At 36.7% G+C, this 22,178-nt stretch overlaps 2 protein-coding genes across 5 annotated transcripts in view; one reads left to right on the top strand and one right to left on the bottom strand.

Annotated features, from left to right (window-relative positions):
• Positions 1-3,747: 3,747 nt before the first annotated feature.
• LOC120434170 lies at positions 3,748-12,028 on the bottom strand. Of its 4 annotated transcripts, none has more exons than XM_039601738.1 (11): positions 11,809-12,028; positions 11,324-11,374; positions 10,918-11,166; positions 10,550-10,822; positions 10,268-10,318; positions 8,723-8,860; positions 8,570-8,638; positions 7,624-7,692; positions 7,352-7,423; positions 6,135-6,236; positions 3,748-4,301 (listed from the first exon to the last, which is right to left on the bottom strand). In XM_039601738.1, exons 1-10 carry the CDS (start codon positions 11,870-11,872, stop codon positions 6,136-6,138), a joined length of 1,137 nt encoding a protein of 378 aa, XP_039457672.1. In that variant the 5' UTR covers positions 11,873-12,028; the 3' UTR covers positions 3,748-4,301; position 6,135. The 4 variants fall into 4 exon arrangements, with proteins under 4 accessions (XP_039457672.1, XP_039457684.1, XP_039457680.1 ...); XM_039601750.1 differs by having other exon boundaries at positions 8,723-8,830; XM_039601746.1 differs by having other exon boundaries at positions 10,268-10,312.
• A 591-nt stretch (positions 12,029-12,619) lies between these two features.
• Positions 12,620-22,178, top strand: part of LOC116334467 (ribosome-binding protein 1-like) — a 28,133-nt gene continuing 18,574 nt past the window's right edge. Inside the window, exons 1-5 of the mRNA XM_039601016.1 lie at positions 12,620-12,665; positions 18,876-18,987; positions 20,538-20,882; positions 20,967-21,224; positions 21,343-21,462. Of these exons, the coding sequence (XP_039456950.1) occupies positions 18,882-18,987; positions 20,538-20,882; positions 20,967-21,224; positions 21,343-21,462 (829 nt within the window). The 5' untranslated portion in view covers positions 12,620-12,665; positions 18,876-18,881. The remainder of the gene's footprint in view (positions 12,666-18,875; positions 18,988-20,537; positions 20,883-20,966; positions 21,225-21,342; positions 21,463-22,178) is intronic.

Here is a 22,178-nt window from a genome sequence, read left to right as displayed (position 1 = left end):
ATAAACTATATATGACATTGATTCTACATTGTAACTGATGTGATGTTCTACAAAGTGGTTTTAATTTTTAAAAAAGGCAAAAATTTGTTTGTTTCTTTATTCAACTTTTGAACAGTGTTACTTAGTAAGTACATATTCAATAAATGCACATTATTTACATGGCAATGCACTTGAGGTATAAATGTAGACCCCCTAAATGCAACATTATGGGTTATTCAGAACAGAACTATGCTTGGAGAAATATTTTCCCATCAGTTGAGACAACTCCTCCACAGTAGCAGGTGGAATTTTTCTTTTTTGAGGACGGCTTCTTTTACCTGTCACTATGAATGGCCTGTTTATGTTTTGATTGGGAGCCTTTTTTTTGGGCAGCTGAAGAGGAGAAGTCTAACTTATGACCAACCACTGGCTGTATCTTGGTCATATTACCCAGCAAAACCCAGTATGCAGGTTCATCTGTAACAGACCTTGTGCCACAGATCAACTCTGTTGCTTCTAATTTAAACAGAAGAGCAGCGACATGGCTGCAGGTCTCCGCGACTCCGGCCATACAGGTGCAGTGGGCGGCTTCAACCTTCCCTGTGATGCTCACAGTGACCCATGGCTGTAATGCTGGTTCATTCAGTCTTTGAGAGTGCAGCACCTGAAACACACACAGACAAAGTTAATCTAAAGACAAGAACTTTAATGAGCCAAGGCCGACATAAATGTGTTTAATCTACTTTCAAATCCATTTATCATGAATGTAACAAAGTTAGCACATACATGTAATTGTTTTCTTTTTATGTATCCATCTATAGATCGCCACTGGTTATATTCTAAATCTGCCTGTTCTTTTGTTTTTGTTTTTGTTTTTTAAACCTGCCAGCAAAAAATGAAGCTAAAGTATGTAATGCAAGGATGTAATCCATCACTCAAGATGGAGAAAGCATAAAGTTTGACTTTAAGTGACAATTATGGATCACCTGATATGATAAGGAGATTCTGCAGGTCATTAATCAATGTATAAAACCAAAAAAGAATGTATTTTTAGTGACACAGGACACAAACAAGGAAGCAAGATGTATAATTAGGATTATTTATAATAAATATGAATTAATTAGTGCAGTTTCTTTAACCATAGGGAATGACTAAATCCTTCAATGTCACATCAATGCACTGAACTCACTATGTTAACCAACAGAGCCTCCACATGCTCTCACTGTAATTTCCCCCTCATGAATGAATTTCTTAATTAATCTGAATGTTAATCTGATGTTTTGCATGGATAAACCAAACCTCTACTAGCCTGGCAACCTGTACAGTGTGTACAGTATATAAAAGCATTTGGACAATGATGACATTTTTGTAGTTTTCGCGTCTGTACACCACCACAGTGTGCTGAAAATACAATCCGAAAGTCCAAAAGCAAATGGAGGAGTGACCTGTGACAGCAGTTCTGGGTTATGTCATGTTCTTTTTTGCTGAGAGAAGTTCAGGAGACAATCTAGCCGTTCACACTATTTTATTATCAGGCAGTTAAAGATTCAGCCTGCACAGCTGTGACCTTCTCAATGTCAGGCAGTCTGTGCACAGAGAAATCCAGTATAATTCATAATTCAAAGTATATATTAGATACGGAGCCCCTCTGATGACATGGTCCAAAAAAAAAAAAAATTGTGCCCACAAAAGACTACTTCGTGGGCACGAAATGGGTATAACATGCGCACGAAATGCTAATTTGTGGGCACGAAACACTTGACCGATAACCGTGATCCTTCCCAGGCCCTTGCAGTTGTTTGACAATAAAGTATCCCGGTGTCCAGGTCGTACTTACGTCTGTAAAGCAACTGGGATCTCAATATCCTGTTTAAATGTCTCTCCGTAATAATGGTTCCTTGCATTGCCAGGCTTTTCAAAATGCATTTGTAGCTCATTCCCAGCCTAAAATAAACCTCAATCATACTGTCTCTGTCTGTGGTGTATAGGTTTAGCCTACTCTTATGCACGTTATCTATTTCGTTGCCACAAATGCATAATTCGTTGCCACGTTATACCCAATTCGTGCCCACAAATTAGCATTTCGTGCGCACGTTATACCTATTTCGTGCCCTCGAAATAGTATTTCGTGGCCACAAATAAGTATTTCGTGGGCACGTTATACTATTTCGAGGGCATGAAGTAGTATTTTGTGGCCACAATTTATTTAATTTTTGGACCATGTCATCAGAGGGACTCCGTAATTAGACACATGAAAACAGGAAATAATTGTGATTGGCTATTGATTGGGAGATGCCGTGGTTTAGACTTAGCGCTCCCTGATTTGTACTCCTCAGGGTCCTTCTGCATGGCAACGGTCATTAACTTCCAATCAGGGATCTTGTCTTGTTACCAGGGATGTTTATTTTCATGTTAAAGTAAGCTTTGACTGACACAATGAAGTCTATTTCTTGTTGACTAGGGCATCCTGTTATCATACACCCAAGGCTGAGCAGCCTGTCCTGTCTGAAATTGTGTTCTGTGAGCGTGTAGCAATTTACCTTCAACACTCAACTCTTTCTATCTCTCTTAGTTAACACTTCATACTGCAGGGTTAATGCTTGTATCCTTTTATTGAGGAGTATATCAACTCTATTATGAGTATACACTGCGATCAATGCTGAAAAGAAACTTTATTAAAAACTTATTTCTAACAGTTGCTGTTCCCTTCTAATTATCCAGAGAAGAAAGGTTTTTAAACATAAATGACATGCATGTCAGAAATGAATTATGAAATAAACAAACAACTGTTCTAAACCCATAGTATGCACGTCAGTGCTCCTGTATTTTTTTTAAACTTTTTAAATAGTTTCTGTGTGAAAAGAGCTTCCATGTTAGAGGTGACAGTATTATGAATGTAAATGTGCTACTTTAGATTTGGCAAGACTGAAGTCTGAGGTCTCTAATTTTTCTCTAGTTTCCTTTGTAGCCTGATGGTAACCTTTTTGGCTACTAAAAGTCTTAAACCAGTTTGAATCCTGATGACCTTGACCTCAAGGCCAAGTTTAGAGGTCAAGTTTTCTAAGAATCTTGAGAATGAAGAGACAAATTCATATCATAGTTGCATGTACTAAAAATCTCAGATGAGTTCCAGTCCTGGTGAAATGGAACTGGAAATACCATCGGTACATCCACTAGGATGCTGAGGGGCAGTACTGCTCCTACCAGTATTTCTTAAAGTTACAGTCGTTCCTTTTTTTTTCCAATATTTTTTCTTGTATTTTTATATTTTATCATGAATTTATTATTTTTTGCTTGTTTACTTGAGAAACAGAAAATCTAACTTCAGTCGGTCAAAAAAATCTACTGTTTGATTTTTATTGTGGCTGTAACTATGTTCAGTATAGGAGATTAAGACCATTAACATGACCAAATAGACACAATTAGCCTACATGGTCCAAGTAGCTTCTTTTTTTCTAAAAGGAGCAATATAATTGCTTCACATAAATGGTGAAAAGAAGACAAAATTATCATTATGACATAAGTAATTCTTCTTCTGTGTTTTCACAGATTAGTTTTTTTAAAAATATGTCCTCATTATCATTGAATTACATCTCTTTTCACAAGAGAAAGAAGGGGTATGATATGTAAACAGAATTTGTATCTGGAAATGAAATTTATAAGTTCATTAATTTTAATTTTCTTTTGTAGAAATCATGAAACAAAGCAAAGACTGCAACATTAAATCATGACAAATGAGAAATCCTGACAACAAATTGGTTAAGTGATTACACATTTATTTACATTACATCAAACGAATTATCTTGTGGCTACATGATAATTAATTATTGCATCGTTTTTTTTGAATTTCATTTGTTTGCATTACAACACAATATTTTCACTATAACTGTCAAGGCAGGCAGGACGGACTCAGGCACACACTGAGAGATACAGTTAAACAGTTCTTTATTAATCCACACCGAGTGCACTATATATACGGGGGGGGGGGGGATGCCAGGGTTCCAGGGGTCCACAGGGTCAGGGAAATACAAAATGTCCACACACGCTCCGCTCCCCTCACTCCTCACAGGGTATCCCTCGCACACAAAACTCTATGCCTCCGCAGGGACCATGACAATAACACATCCAAGCTAAAAAAATGTAAAGCATTTTTTTTTTTTTTACTCTCATTTAAGTCAACTCGTCTTATTCCAAATATACACAGACTGAAAACGGAGACTGAGATGAATATTTAAGAAATGTGACCCAATCTTAGCAGATAAAACAGAACGGTAAACGGGTTGCACAATCTCCTTGATTGAACTGGCACTCCTTTCACTGATCTGTAAAGAGGGAGAAAAGAGGATTAATATTTTTAATAACCAGAGCTAAACCAGAACTAAGTCATGTTTTGTTGTACAAGATTCATGTGTTCAACAACTATGTTTCCTACCACTAGGTGGTGACAAAGACATGATTCATGTGACAAATTACTTCCAAATATGCTTTTGACCCATCTATTCTTTGTGTTTTTGTTTTATTTCACTTTGGAGTTTCAGCAGTTGACAGTGGTGTTTTCGTGTTTGTTGTTTTGTTTTTATTTTGTTTTGCGAGTTGGTTATTAGATGCTGCTCCAGCCAGCCAGAGAATCCCCCGCCGCCCCGCCCTCTCCTCCCTGTGCAGCAAGCAGCAGGCGCACCTCACAAACGGAGGGCGCCCTTACTCCCAGCAAATGGGCGATAGAAAACCGATCGGTGCCTATGACATTCCCAATATGCGCTGGCTGATGTCGGGGCAGCATGAGTACGAGGATTTTTTTTTTTTTTTTTTTTTTTGCCGATGCCCGTGATGCCGCCCCCCACCATGATGCCGCCCCGGGCAACCGCCCGTGTCGCCCGTATCTAAAACCGCTACTGTGCGAAGAAAATACTGTTGAACTAAAAGAAATGCACTTAAGCTGTTAAATTTAGTAGTACTCAATGTACTTGAGGCAATTAGTTGCCTTATTTTTTTTTTTTTTTTTTTTTTTTGGCGTTTCGTGTGACATGTTCCGTTTTTCAAATTTGATGTTTGACTGTTGTTTATTTAAAAATGATTACAACATTGAGTTTTGCTATACTAAAAAAGTGACTCTGTTGTACTCATTCCTTTTAAGTTGTGTCAACTTTAAATGGGAGATATGAATGAAAACTTTAAGTACAATTTACTGAATATTTTTAAATTTAATTATGAAACATTTCTGTTTTTTAGTCAGACGGTACATTGTCAAATGTAATTAAAATACTGAAGTGCTGACAGCCTTCAACATTTATCTCCATCTATCCATCGATCTTCTTCCGCTTAAGCAGCCTAAGCAGAGAAGCCCAGACCTCCTTCTCCCAAGCCATCTCCTTCATCTTATCCGGAGGAACACCAAGGCATTCCCAGGCCAGCCGAGAGATATAATCTCTCCAGTGTGTCCTGGGTCTGCCCCGGGGCCTCCTCCTGGTGGGATATGCCCGGAACACCTCACCCACGAGGCATCCTTGTCAGATGCCCGAACGACCTCAAATGGCTCCTTTCGATGTGAAGGAGCAGCGGCTCTACTCTGAGCCCCTGTCGGATGGCTGAACTACTCACCCTATCTCTGAGAGAGAGTCTAGCCACCCTTCAGAGGAAGCTCATTTCTGCTGTTTGTATCCGTGATCTCATTCTTTCGGTCAAAAGACACAGGTGAGGGTAGAGATGTAGATCGACTGGTAAACTGAGAGTTTCGCTTTAACACTCAGCTCTGCATCACTGCAGCCGCTGCACCAATCCCTCTGTCGATCTCCTGCTCCCTTCTCTCGTCACTTAAGAGCAACAAGACCCCGAGATACTTAAACTCCTCCACTTGGGGCAAGAACTCGTCCCTAACCCAGAGTGGGCAATCCACCCTTTTCCCGCTGAGGACCATGGCCTCAAATTTGGAGGTGCTGATTCTCATTCCCACCGCTTCACACTCGCCTGCAAACCGTTCCATAGCAAGCTGTAGGCCAGCACACGATGAAGCCAACAGAACCACATCATTTTCATCAATTTAGAAAAAAAATAAGGAAATTGTTTTGCCTTAATCAGTTCTGCTGACTTCTTTGGGTTTACAATCATGAAATGGACTAAAAAAGAAACAACAACCAAAAAACAAAAGAATCCCATACTTCACCACTTAATTGCAGAATATTGGCATTCCTGAGGAGTTAAAGGTGGATCTGACAGAGTAGTTCGCACCATGAAGCTGCATTCTCCTGAATCTACGGAATCTATGGAAATAACCAAAATTACAAGCCTTTGTATATATAATATTTAAAAAACTGAAATTATGTTACGAAACGTAGGCTAAAACTGATATTTGATTCCTATTATTTAGAACATGCATACATTTTTATATACACTTTTAACATTTGAACCATGTCTGTGAAGGTTCTCAGTCATCCAGGTTATTGTAGTCTAAGCTTGGAAAGAAAAGCATCTGGACTTCTTCAAGTTTGTTGAAGACGTTTCACCTGTCATCCGAGAAGCTTCTTCAGTTCTGAGAGCAATTAGTGGAGAGTCCCAGATGTTTAAGCCCTATTGGAAGTGTCCCTAATAGGGTCATGACCCCCTAGTGATGCTCTGCCTAATCACATGAGCCAAGGTGTGGAAACGGGTGTCAGAAATGTCTTCAAGTAACTTAAAGAAACACCTTTCTTTCCAAGCCCCTTAGACTTTTGAACCATGTTTTTTTTCCCCCCCTTCCCTGACGGGAACAGGCTCACTTCAGTCACTGGTAGTTGACAATGGAAACATTTTTATTTCTAATGGGAAAGGACTTGTGGTACTTAAACCTCTACAATATTTTCTTTGTGCTAAGCATTGATATGATGCTTAACGCTTGAGATGCCAAGTTTTTTATTATCGAGGCTAAGTATTAGAGTAAGTTATTTTTTCAATCTCTACACTAAAATCCAGATTCTATTTTTAAAACACATATTCATATATAAAGTTTTGGCTTAATCAGGAAAACTGTTGTGGAGTTTATGCAGCATTAGCGTAGGATGTGTTTTAAATAGCTGCATAAAGTGGATACAAAGGTGCACATCCTCATGCACTGAGGCAGAAGCACTAACTACAAGCCAAGTTCCTGCTCATATACGGTTGAAAAACAAAAATGTAAAAATCTGGACAAGTGAAACCAACACTGAACAAAAGTGAAAAACAGGCTTTTAAGCAGGTTGATGTTGCTTGCAGGTAAATAGTCTGAAGCAACAGAGGAATTGTATTTGCCAATTTCTCATAACAGTCAGCTATAATTTATGTTTCAAACTTGTGTGAGAAAATGTGTGTAAAATACTTCATACAATATAATATAGTAAAGAATTAAAATATGAATAGTCACCATATAGAGGCTGCAGAGTATTGTTGTCAATGAAAGTAGAGTGTAATGTGTGACACGAGGGTTCACCTTTATCTGGAAAAGAAACCAACAGAACATATATTGTAGCATATACACATTATATATTGTAGAGTAGCATTTTAAGAGTTAAATTATCATCTAGCTGTTACCACAAGTTAGTTTTGGTTTAACAGCAGATTGCTATTTAGGTATAAATATCGCACGCAGCAGCCTCAGAGGACTGCAGACTAACACGTTCACAGAGCTCATCTTACCTTTTTGTGTCTGTGGGTTTGTGACTTTGTTTGTCTCGAGGCTGAAATTATCAGCGGCAGTTTCAGTGTCTAAAAAAAATGCCAGAGATGATGTGAATTTCAAGCAGAACAGCTATAAAGCATTTCTTGTAACAACTACAAAACAACAATGTATTTTTACAACTATTACTTATTTACAAATTATCTCACTCAACACAATTACTGACCATATTACAGTGATGTTATGTCATGTGTGATATGATATGTAGGTGTGCATAGAAGAGAAAATTAAAACTGAATCTCAACAATCCAACAATAGTTTTTGACAACTGCTAAGTTTTGGTAATCCGGGGCCTCATGGATAAGCTGGTAAATGATGTGTGGTAGGGAGGTAAAGTGTTCTTAAGGATGAAGACATGCAAGGAGGCTCTCTGTCTCATTACAGATAGTGCCTTGGTAAAAGGACTTTTTAAGTGTTTTAATATTTTTAAATTTCCCATTTTCCCCCCACTTGATTTTCAATACGTACGAAAGCTCCATGTAAATTTTCGCATATTTCTATAATGTCTTATACCATTGTTTCCCAAAGATTTTTTGCTAGGCCTCCCTTCGTTTTACAAGAAAATCTTGAGTGATTTGAACTGGGGGAACAAATTTTGGCAGGTTTCTGCCTGATATTATTTGCATCCCACTGTAACTTTACTGTATAAAGAGCTAACATCGCTAAAATTTCATTATAAGAAGTGTTTGAAATGAAAATCAAGAATGTTGGATACTGTTTGTCAGTGATTTGGACAGCCCAGAATGTGCTCCAGGGGGTGTGCCCCGCACTTTGGGAACCAATGGCTTATACACATACTTCCATTGCTTTTAAATATATATGTATGTGTGTATGTTTGTATCTGTATACATGTATACAATAATGAAAATAGTAAGAGGAAAAAAAGTGGCTCAGATCCTACAGTACCTCTCTTCAGATTCGGGGCAACACCACACTGCTCTTTGTTTTGATCATTCATTTTGATCTGTAATAACACTAAAACATTAAAGAGAATTTTCATTATCAACATGTTGTGTATTTTACATATATATTTAAAAAAAAAATCATAACATGTTATACCTAGCTTCATCTTCCAGTAAAGTAGTCCCAACACCAGAAATTGCAGAGCCAACACAGCAGCGAGAACAACCCAGAGCAGGGTGTAGTAAATGTGTGATGAAGAAATTTCTTTATGAGATAGTGGAAATACAGATAATACTGGAAATGCAGAAACAAAGAAGTTCTTTACAGATGGTGTTTAAGTTATTATAGCTTTGCTAGAAAACTGGACAAGAACAGGAAAGCAAACTATTTGACTAATGTTCACAATACTGTTACAATAAACTATACATATATTACAAAGGAAAAAGAAAACAATTGAGAAGACTCTGCAATCCTGTGAAAAACTAAGTACACAGTCACTGCTTTCATTATAAGGTAAGTAGCAGACAGGTGATAATTCCCTTGATTAGTTGATCTCTGTAGCCAACTCTATAAAAGGAGTTTTGATTGTGTGTTGGTCTAGAGCATAGGTGTCAAACTCTGGCCCCAGCCTAATTACATTTGGCCCACGAAGCCATACCAAATTACTATTAGAGCTGGCCTACTGGTATTATACAGCTAATATATATATCGTTTAGTATTAAGCTTTGCTTATTCCATATTCAGTTTTTCAGCAAAACTTGTTCGAGTCCATAAGAAAAGATTCATTCTTATATCTGGAGGAAGATTTTTTTTCAATAAATATTAATGTTAGCCAGCGACTTTGTCCCAGTTTTGAAATTTGGCCCACTGTGTATTTGAGTTTGACACTCCTGGTCTAGAGCATTCAGATGTATATTAATACAATGCCATTGTCTTCCTGTGAGTGAACATCTGAGCAAATTCACCCCAAGGTCAGACCTTGTAATGGTCAGAGAAATTCTAAAAATTCCAATAACTGCATCTCAAAGACTACAGGCCTCAGTTACCATGTTAAATCTTAAAGATCATGAGAATGCAATTAGAAAAAAAACAGCTTGTTTGAAAGGGTTGCCAGAAGAAAGCCTCTTCTGTCTAAAAAGTATATGGCAGTATAGATTAGCTGTATAAAATTGCACCTGAAGAATCCAGAAAACATGTGGAAAGGCCAAAGTGAAAATATCTTGCAATAATGCACAACACAGGAGTTGGCAAAAACAACCACGTTTAACAGCTGTCATGCATTGAGATAGAGGGGTGCAATTATGGGCTTGTATTGCAATCACAGGATCTGAGCACTTTGCAGTGACTGATCCAATCGTGGAGGTGGAAAAAAGTCGTGTCCATCAACACTAGTCCTTACCAGTTTCTCTGTGGCAAGCTGAATTGCCTTTTATTGTTATTTATATGTTTTTCTTTGTCTGCTTAATGTATGGTTTTATTATTGGAAAGCACTTTGGTCAACTTTGGTTTTTTTTAAAGTGCTATATAAATAAAGTTGGATTGGATTGGAACTTTGATGATAAATATGAAAAAACATTGTACATGTAAATGTGAGGCCTTCTGTATTTTCATGCATTGCAACATGCATGCATTGACCAACTTGCCTATAAAGAATATATCAGATATGAAGTTAATAAAGATAGTAAAGAGTAAAAGCCTTACCTTCAGTCGCTGAATCAGCAGAATTCTTTAGGGTCACAGCGCCGCCTGCAACTGACAAAAAATAATTTGAACCCACATATGCAATTATTTTCAATTCCAAAGTTCAGGAAACACTGCTGAAACATTCACATCTGCCAAATAAGCCCTTTAAACTGTCTTTACTTCAAATTTTTAACAACTATCTGGCTATTTTTTCTTAAAATTTAAGTCTATGCTAGTCAGTATTGCTGGGATTTACTGACTCAGGATTATGATAACAAAAACAACAAAAATGTTACATACCATCCTCTGCATTGGATTTCCTTCTGATAGCCAGCCAGCTCTCTGGTGATTTCCCAACTCCATGTATTTTGCATTTATAGAATCCTTCATGAGACTTTGAAGCATTTTGGATTTCTAACTTTCCATCATAGCTGGTACCCATGGGCAAGCTATCTTTGTAGAAATCAGCTGTGAAATTCGAGTCTTGTTTCTCTGTCTTGTTTCTACAGTGCAGAATAACAGCATCTCCCTCCATCACAGGATGGACAGGACTCTCCAGTATCACAGCACCAGCTGAAAATGCAAAGAAATTTATAAATGTTACAAATGTGCAATGGTTTAGTCATATAACCTTCACATTTCAGATTTTAATTCTGATTATAACATACCTGAAACAGTGATACTGACAGTGTTGCTTCTCTCTGCTCCACTCTCACACCAGTATTTTCCACTATCTGTAGCAAAAGCATATTTGATCCCACAAGTCTTTGTCACAGGGCTGTTGAAACATTTCGAAAGGACTTGCTGAGTGCTCCTTACTTTCCATCCTGCTGAAATGTTAAACCCTTCACAGGTAAAAGAGACTGACTCATATTCAAAGAGCTGCAGTCTGGATGGAATGATAGAAAAAGGTGAATCTGAGAAAGAAGAACAATGCAATAAAACAACGACTGAGTTCCCAGAGATTCAAGAAGTAAGGTTCATGCTAATTCAGGGTAAGTGGTTGAAAACAAGGATTTTAGACAGAAGGATTGGAAAACATGACATGAATATAAAAGGACAAATACTACTTACAAGAGATCTCAGAATAACTTTTCTGCACATGTGCAATCAGTAGCAACATCCCTGCAGAAACAGTCCCAATGGACAGTTTTGTTTTCACACCAACATTTACAATTTAAATTTGAATTTATCTACAGTCAGTATGAAGGTATGTTTGGTCATCTTTTTGTGACTTATTGGATGTGCAAGAGATCGACATTTACATCTCCATTATAATGTAACTGATATCATCATATGACAGTTCATTACTTGCACAAATATATTTCACATTACAAGTGCTAAAAAGTAATACATAATTTGCAAATGAGGTGTTAGTAAATGTTACATTTTCATTATTTGCATAACTACTCAAAAGATTAAATGTAATAAGACAACTAATATTAATCTTGAAAATAAAACATGTTGGGGTAGAACAGGAACAGACTACTGCATAAAATATAAAAAAGATTCTATATGCAAGCAAATTACATGAGGCAAGAGACAAATACTGTACTCACAGAGTCTACCACAGAGTGCGATGACTTCCATTCTGTCTTTCTCACTGAGAGTATCAAGCAACATTAAATCTAAATATGCAGCTCATGTCTTCCTCTTCCTGTGCAGGTTACTTTACTTCTTGTGTTGAGCAGACTTAATTGAGTAAGTTTTATGAAGACTGCTGCAAGTGTGTTACAATAATAAATAGAGAACAGTGGATATGTTAGACTGAGGGCAAAAAGGCAGCAGAGGCCATCACTGACAACAAAGCAGAGACAAAAAGGGGAAAAAGAGCTAGGAGTGAAACTTTACATAAGATTAAGTATTTTATGATAGTGTGAGCATGAATAACAGGTGCGATAGTGCCCCCTTCTGACCAGTAAACACTGTCATGTTTTTCGGTTATATGACATCAGAGTCCAATAAAGCAGCTCATATCACTGCCTCACGGGAGCATGGCTGTAGTATTTTATAATCACCCGCTTTGGCAGGTAGAGATGGCCCCTAATGGCCCATATCTATCGACTGATTTCTGCTAATAATGCCGATTGAATGGACTGATGTCATTGGAAGTGGGTGAAAGAAACTGCAGAAATCATTTTCAGCTCCTCTTTGGTTTACACATGATCTGTACTGATCTAATGCTGTATGCAATCAAGGCCAACCGTCCCTGTGTTCATCATGCTCAGTGTTTATCTGATAAATAGACCAATGAATGTGCAGCAATGAACGTTAGAAACTGATCCGACCGGAGTGTCCAGTTTGCAGTGACTCATTAATACTTGTCTCAGTTTTTGTTTCCTGGTTGGCCTCCAGCAACTCATTTCAGTTTGACAGCGACAGTTTGGATCACTGGAGTCTGGGGTCTTTATCTGTGGTAAGATACTCTTTTATTTGTTTGTTTTGTTTTGTTTTGTTTTTGAGTCAGAGAACAAACAAACAAGAACCTTATACCAAAACACCAAAACTGTGGTAAAAAACAAAGGGATTTTTTCTACATGTTACTGAATAAACTCTGAATAATGTCAGACTGTTGTTTCTCTGTCAAACTGTGAGCACATACAAGATGACAAATGTCTGTCAGTCATTAAAAGCTCCCACACAGCTCCAAATGTAGCAGCAAAGTGTGAGAAAAGCTGTGTTTATGTTTATAAAGAACTCTGCTACTGTAGGTTAATTTTAAAATAAAAGGTCATAGTCTAAGTGGATTTCTGTTCTTGGTGAGTGTCACCTCCAGCCTTGGCTGAGGCTTTGTGCTTTTCTTTAATGAATTTGCCAAATAGAGATAAAACACAGAGCTGACTGCAGCAGCAGCTTTCTCAGATTTTCTTACTGTCATGACAGCTACATACCCACAGACTGCTGCTGATTGGTCTGCTGTTTACAGAGTGGGTGGAGTGAACTCAAATGAATTGTTTCAGTTTCTCCTCTGAAAATGACTGTTTGATACAAACTCTGGAGCCCAGCTGTCTGAAACGACTGAAGATGAAGCACATTTTCTGGATTTACGTAGATTAAACTGAGTTTGTACCTGTCTGTGTTGAACTGTGACAATCATCAGTTAATACGACTTTTCAGCTGTTTGGGGCCAGAGTCAGTTTCCTCAGAAAAAATCCTGAATGTTTGGAGATGTTTGGTTAAATTCATCATCAAGTCATCAGGTTTGTTCTGCATTCTGTCAGTCAAAGCTAGAGAGCTCACTTTTCTACTTTCAAAGGAAAATACAGTAGCGGCTCAAGGAGAGGGAGCACTAGCCAAGAGACTCACATTTCTTGCTGAAAAAACAAAAACAAAACCGGTTATCCTGATGATAACATATCACCCTTGATCAGTTGTGTCATAGTCAGGCATTAGTACAATGTCAGAAATGTTACTCTTGTCAGTGAACCACAGGGGAGTGACTACTGTTTACTACACTGTTAAAACCCTCATGCCCTCCTTATGTTGGCTGTGTTATAGCTTGTGAGATGATTTTTTGCAGGAAATCTTCTTTTTAGTTAAAATTTTGAACTCTTTTTGAACTCTTTTACTCTTACATATCATCCATATTCTGCCTAATGAAATTTGCACCATTTCAACATCTTTGTGTACAAAATCTGCCATAAAATCCTCAACCCAACAATATTTTTTTTCTGCTTTTTTTCACAAATTGCTTAATCAAATTGAACACTTTTGAACATTTTCAGGATTTTAAGCCTTTAAATGCCAGTTTAAACATTTGAACGAGGATGGGACATTGGGGGTGATTAGATTCTTGGACATATCAAATAACAGAAAAAAATTGGTTTGATTGCATCATTATTTTTTGTGTAGTTCCTCTCCATACAAAATTCACTTCCATTGAAACCACATTTTTTTAATCTCTCTGTCGTTGTCATATTAAGCCATGCATCCTGCAATGTCAGCATTTCACTTTAAAGAAAAGTTGTGTTTTTAGACATTTTTACGGTTTTGAAAAAGTTATATTTATTACTGTAACAACCACAAACATGTTTAATGAATCGTATTTTATAACTTTAAATGCAAATATTAATTGTCAATTTTAAAATCATATGCACAAGTTTTGCAAACAACAAAGTTATTTGCAGCCATTTACCTTTTACCCATTTTATTTATAACCATTTCAAACTATTTACATAACAATCAGCTGTTCTGCATTCAAAAAGATGCCACACAAATTATTTGTGCTACTCCAAACATTTCTGTCCACTATAAAGGAGAACATCACCACCTGATACCTGCAGGTCTGACAGCAGCAGGTGTATCACTCCTGTCTCTACCTGGAGACAGCAGTCACCTCATTGTTCTGACACACAACACAAAACTATCCACAACACTACACACTAACTACACAAGACAACACATTAACTACACACTCCAAACACGCTAAACGTCACAAATCTCTCACATCTCAAAACTCGCTCTCTCTCTTTTTCTGCTGTCTTTCTTTCTCTCTTTCTCTCTCGCCGTCACTCCTAAAACTTCCCCCTCTTCCTAAACAACCAAATGTCATGTTGCAATATCATTTTTGATTGGTTGACATGGTGCATTTTTCCACCAACACGAAAGGGCTGGGTTTTGTTTTGTTATTTTAATTTCTTGTTCATAAGCAGAGAGTTCTTGCTAGCGCTATTCTTAGACAGTAAACGTGATGAAGCTATTGAGGAAAAAACTCCACGTATATATTGTTTATCATGACTCCGGTTTTACGTGGCCTATCGACACAATTTGAAAACTGGTATATATCACCTTGTTGCTTTGTCATCTTTAAGTGGTCATGTGATTGGTTTACCACGACTACTTTATTCTTCCTCAGCCAAGCAGCAGCACTCATGTGACTGTTTTGCCCCCTAGCTCCAGGTGTTGTGCCAAAAAGTGATTGCCGCCCGGGGGAGCGCGTGCAGCTGTTTAAAGCTGTAGCGTCCAGATTACTTACATAGACAGCTACTTCCGTGCAACTGATATAAGATGCAGTAAGCTGAACACAGCTTCAACCGTCTGTTTGTTAAAAAATAGTAACACGACCGCACTGCATTTTCTTGTTAGTAACAGTAACAGCATTGTAACGATAGAAATAGTAATTAGTTAGATTACTCGTTACTGAAAAAAGTAACGCCGTTAGTAATGCTGTTAGTAACGCCGTTACTTGTAATGCCATTATTCCCATCACTGGTGACCACCAGGGAGCCCCAAGAGTGATTTATATCGACGTGTGTGTGAAAGAAGTTTCAGATCAATATCTAATTTATCAATGAGCACATTTATTATACAAACTATACCAACACTGATTCAGGAAAAGGACTAAATGTTACAATCCCTTCAATAAAAGATAATAATAGAATATTAAATAATAATAAAAGATCTTGTGATACATTAACTTGAATTGATGCTGCATGCTTAAATATAATATTTTTACAATACCTTTTTACAATACATATATATATATACATAGTAATAAAACAAAAAGGCTAACTGACAAATACATTCTGTACGATACAAGACAAAGTGGATGAGAAATATCACATAATTTTAAAAAAAACCAACTATGTACTAATTTCACAAAGATGAACTTACCACTTATGGTAATATTGACACTGTTGCTTCTATGACCCCCTTTATCATCCCACCAGTACTCTGCACTGTCTGCTAGATAAGGTTGAGAAATTGTGCATGAAGAGAAAGTTCTTTTAATATTACATACTGGACTAAAATGCTTTTCCTCAGTGGTTCTGACTCCTCTCTGTTGAGTAGAACCATCAGGGCTCTCACAAACAAAAGATAAAGACTCATATTGAAAATGTTGGAGTCTGTTAGGAGACACATGAGGTGTAGCTGCACCTGAAAATCGTTCTCCTCAATTCACTGACTAACTACCTGTTTACTTATGACATCATTTCCTATTACAGACTATACTGATTTTAAGGTGACACCAGTGAGTTACAACTAGATATTTAAAATCTAAGAAATCTAAGATAACATTCTAGCTTAAACTAGCTTTTGATATCAGAACAGTATTACCTTGATTTTTCCAGCAATTACATGAAAAATGTTCATTCTCCTTTAAGTCCTTTATTCAATAGTTAAAGCTTTTAACTACAAGCTAAATAATTCCTTTAAAAAACAAGGTTTCACAATAAAACTACCTGAAATAATACTGAACATTGCCACACAGACATTATGTGCTTAACATCATAAGGGTATTTACCAAGTGTAAGTAGAGAGAATTATCTTTTGATATTAAAGGAATGAACCAGAAATATTTTTTTCCCTTTACCATTATTAGATTAACACACTACTTTACCATAATGTCACATTAATCTCTGTTTTAGTTAAAATATTGCCACTGATAAAAATTATTTTATATAGTCAAGCTTTTCCTGGGTGGAAACTGCCCTTTAGGTGATGACAACACACTTCACTAACAAAGACAATAGGTTTGTTCATAAATAAAAGAAACATATTGCTTTTAAAAATTAAACCCCAGCATGATAAACAAGGCTAAGTGTAAAAGTGTTTTTACCTCATCATTGTGTTTTATGTCATATAAGCAGATTTATTGATTGTGGCTTTAACCAGTGTGGGCTCATGCTGTAATTCAAATTATACTTTAATGTAATGTGTTACATTATTTATTATCTGGAGTGAGTAATCCATTACACTATGGGTTATATTAGTTTTGTTTTTCTACATAACAGAACCTGAAATACACCCTCACATAATTACCATTTAACAATATAAACCTCAAGAGTACAATCCACTGACACAAATCTTCATCCTAATTACGACACCAGAGTTGACAAAAGTATAGACATTCTGTAGAAATACAGACACTAGTGTTAAAAAAATACTTAGTAAAAGTTGGACTACTGATTCAATTTCTTTACACAAGTAAAAGTGAAAAAATACAGACTCTGAAATTTACTCACAGTAACCAGCTATTTTTGTGCAAAGCTAACAAATAATAAATAAATATCAGTAAATGTTGCCTCCATTGTAGAGGGTTAGACTTTTCCTTTAAACAGAAGATGAGCATCGAAGAGGTTAAAGTGGGATTTCTCAACAATAAGTATAGAACAGACTGGGTCAAAAAGGCAGCAAAAAAAAAAAAAGTGTAACATTTTTCTTAGGCTAATTCCCATCACTTGATTTCATTCAGCTGTGATGAACTATCAGAGTATAATCGCCATATAGCACAATTAATTTCCATAAGCAATTGCTTCTGATGATCTCTCCTTATTGGACTAAAGTTTGCAACTTTGGAGGAAGTGAGAACCCGCACAGAGACAGTGAGAAAAAACAAACAGCTGGCTGATGAATTCAAACACAGTGTCCTCTTTCTGGACCTTCATTCCTAACTTGTACTTTATATTTTTATACTTTTGTGCTTACTTACAGTATATAGCAAAGATTCCCTGCTACATGTTGTCCCGATACACAATTATTTTACAGATTTCAATCATTTACCTATTGCCTGATTAAACAACACAACTACTTTGAGACCATATGAGAGCACCTCGATTCCAGTGTTTTAGGAATTTTGACACATTTTTACAGTTGCTGTTCCTTAGCACAACAGCAGCATTTCCACAATAGGAAAGATTGGTGCTGTAGTTATTTACAGGAATCTAAAAATGTCACAAGAGACACATGCTGATTCAGTGATTCAGTGCTTTATTCACAGATAATAAAGCAGAGACAAAAAGGGAAAAAGAGCTAGGAGCAGTGGCGGTCCTAGCCTGTTTGGCGCCCCGGGCAAACACATGATGTCGGGGCAGCTTGAGTACGAGCAATTTTTTTTTTTTTGCCGAAGCCCGTGATGCCGCCCCCCACCATGATGCCGCCCCGGGCAACTGCCCGTGTCGCCCGTATCAAAAAACGCTACTGGCTAGGAGTGAAACTTCACATAAGATTAAGTATTATATGATAGTGTGAGCATGAATAACAGGTCCCATAGTGCCCCCGTCTGACCAGTAAACACTGTCATGTTTTTCGGTTATATGAGGGCAGAGTCCAATAAAGCAGCTCATATCACTGCCTCACAGGTGCCGAGCTTTATAATCGTGGTAATCAGCTACCTGGCAACCAGGTTAAAGTACAGCCTTTTATTTATATGTAACCCATTATAGAAGGAGCTAAAAATAAGAAATAAAGAAATAAAACACACACATGTATTTATGATTTTAGTTAAACTGCTAACTTGGTTTAAAACACTACAGTAAGATTTCTCTTTAGTGTAAACTTGATCATTAATGAGTAATGTATTCTTATCTCATATGTGACACTCAACGTATCTAGTTCAGAGCGCAGTGGACATGCCTAAAGTCTGTCCCTGAACATTTTATTATCAGACTATAGGTGTGGTGTGTTTTTACAGCTCTGCTGCACAGAGTAGATTTTAATAGACTGAGAGGTAGATAAGACAGATCGAGCAGGTGCAGGTCAAGTTATTTGATTTAAGGACTTGACTTTCAACGTGCTGATTGAAAAGTGAGCCAACAGTAAGATATCCTCAACTTTTCTCACCATAATTTGATTTCCAGTCTAAAAGAAAATGTCTTACAACTGTGTGTATTTGAATTTTCTGCAGCACACAATGCCTCAACACAAGGACAGACGATCCTCTAAATCTCAACTCAGTGTATGGACTACAGTGTTTTTCCACTCAGTTATCATTCTTCAAATGACACAGATCAATGCAGGTAATGTATCCTCACAATTAGTGACAGCAGCCAATATACTTTTGATATGAACACTCAGGATACGCACAATGTCATAGTGTGGACAAAGTACAGTTTTATTAACACCTCTGTGTAAATAAAGTTTCAACACTTCAACTTATCAGTAGGCGTAAGGTATTTTCTTGGGTTGCATTAAAAAGTAAAAAATGAAATAATATGAAATTAGTAGTTATATATTAATACTATAAACTATAAAATACATATGTTTTAAATGTAGGGTTTTGTATGATTTACTGAAGCAACAGGGGTGTTTCTAAATTGCATTGTATGCATTATACTTTATGGCAAAATGTCATTACACAAATATTAGTTTACAATAATGTATTTAAAGGTGTGCTCTAACTAGAGAACAAGTGAGGAATCAATTGGGGGGGAACACTTAACAATGCATCATCAGCTTCCTGCATTGTTCCTCATCTATTTTAAAATTGTGAAATTTTATTAACTTGTAATAACTTCTCCATTAAGTGATCACTTTTTTTCTGATAAATAATGTGATAAATAAGTAAACAATAGAAAAAACCCCAGCTTTGCCTAAATATTTATGTTTAAATTAGGTGTTTGGATTCTCTTTGAATGACAACACTGTATTTGAAATTGCAACCAGATTTGCTAAGAACATTTGGTTTCCATCACAAAATGTAGTTTAGCTCAAGGTCTTTCAAATGTTGAAATAATATCAACGGTTACAGTTTAACAATAGTTGGTGGTGCCATTGTTCAAATAAACAGGTCAGTGCACTACTAAGAATGAAAGTGAAAGCATCCCTAGAGATTAGTCATATTTTATAGCATGTTAAGGTTAAGAAGGTCCTGTATAAGAGGGAAGTTTCCAAGTTTATTACTAACGTTTAATTTTTTTCATGTGTTTAACCTACTAAAATAACGGCCATATATTACTTTTCCAAATCCTCCAAACAGTTTTCCGTCTTTACATTTCCCTATATCCCCAAATGTGAGACAAGTAATTTATGTTTATTTTGTTCTCTCTTATCCTGCTGTGATTATTATTATATAATTCTTCATTACTAATTATACCACACATGTATTATTTTATTCACTTTAAATTAAGTGAATTTTAACAGTCTTAAATAGTGAACAGGTTCATGTTATGAAGTATGGATGGTAGCAGAAGTTTGAGTTATTTTGTCACTCACATGAACGACAGTTCAAAATTATGAGACACGCATGAGTTTCACATTTGAATTTGTGGGAATTTTAGTTTTGTTTTTATTCACTGTTTAGCTTTAGTATGACTTTATTATGTCATGGTTTTTGTTTTGTTGTTTTAGTTTATCTGACATTGCATTTAATTTGACAACATCCTATAGACCACATTATTTTCATTATCCTGACATCGGAAAAAGAAAAGAAAAAGACAATTGTAACAAAAACACATACAACACAATATATAGATTATGCAAATCTGTGACTAAAGCATTTTTTTTTAAAGTTTACATTTACTGTTTTCTAATTCTAAATAAAGATCAAAAACACATTTTTCTTTCCCAGGTGAATCTCTGACAAACAGTCAGCCTCGCATGCTGGCAGTAATTGGTCATACTCAAGACATCACCTTGCCATGCAGTGTGGATCCTCCCATGAATGCTGTGGATGAGATGGTAGAGTGGTCAAGATCTGACCTGAATCCCAGATTTGTCCATGTGTGGCGGTCAGGTGAAGATCATCTGATTGGCCAAAACCCATCCTACAAGAACAGAACATCAGTGTCTATTGAGAAACTGAAAACAGGAGATGCATCACTGAAACTCACCAAAGTGAGGCTGTCAGATGAAGGAACATACAGATGCTTCATTCCTGGACTAAGTGCAGATTTGAGTGTTGAACTTGTTGTCGGTAAGTGAACAAAATGTATATGCTGCTGAACGTAGAAATTGGATTACTGTTTATCTTTTATGTCGCAATTTTATGTGTTTACAGAAGCTGATATTCAGATAACCAAAGTCAGCCCTGGAGTGTTAGAATGTAAATCCAAAGGCTGGTATCCAGAGCCGGATGTGTTTTGGCTGGAGAGTGAGGGCAAGATCATCCCTGCTGGGTCTAAAGAGATGTTCAGAGATCCTGATGATCTCTATGCCCTCAGCAGCAGACTGACTCTGGAAAAAGGACACAGCAACAACATCACCTGTAGAATCCAACAAAACAAACAGCATAGAGAAGCCAAGATACATGTCCCAGGTTAAGTTTTTTTTAAATAAAAGATGTGATCCAAATTTTAGCTACAAACTGTCAAACTTGACAAAACATATGTTAACTTATTAATAATTATTTTATCTCATGTGCTTTATTATTTCAGATGATTTCTCTGTGGATTCAGCTAGATCTACCATTGCGGCATTGATTGTTGGCATTATGTTTATTACTTTTGTTGTTTTTCTTGTTTTTCTTGTTTGGAAATGGAGAAAAAACAACATGGGTGAGACTCTAATGCATGCCCAAATATTGCGTAATCTCCTACTTTGACAGACAAATCTGATTAAATTTGCACCAATTAATTATTGCCAAAAAATGTGTGGTTAGACCAGCTAGACTTACATTCAAGTCTAGATGCTGCTGTTAATGCCTCATATGTTGCTGATATGTTGTTTAAGGCCAACTGCAAACATACACAAACACTCTAACAATAACATGTCATTATGCACACAGTCATGTCTATAGAGGCTTTTTTCCATTCGGTTTTAAAATTTGTGTTTTTCATATTTTACTTATTTTCTTATAAAGTCAATAATATTAGACGCTATTGCCCCTCCAATAGAAGAAGGGCAGGAAGAGGGGCAGGATTGTGGTTTCCCACACCTATTATTAAATACTTAGATGGAGAAACCTCATGAACACAGCTGACCCAGACAGTGTGCGTGTGCAGGCTCACAAACACAGGTGCACACACGCACAATGTCTGGGTTGGCTGCTGACTCTAAACATTAAGGTTAAGCTTACGTTACTTAAGCTTATGTTGGTTGTTGCGGTGGTTTCTCTACTGTGTTGTTTTCATTTTGCATTTTGCATTTTTTTGTTTGTCCTTCAGACAACAATTGTGATTCTTATACTGCCAGATATGACATGAAAAAAAGTTTGTTTCAATTGAGTCAGAAACACATATTATTATTATTATTCAATAATACCACTACTGCT

The sequence above is a fragment of the Oreochromis aureus genome, linkage group 3 (genome assembly GCF_013358895.1).
Source record: "Oreochromis aureus strain Israel breed Guangdong linkage group 3, ZZ_aureus, whole genome shotgun sequence".
NCBI lineage: Eukaryota > Metazoa > Chordata > Actinopteri > Cichliformes > Cichlidae > Oreochromis > Oreochromis aureus.
This window is presented reverse-complemented; position numbering and strand designations above follow the sequence as displayed.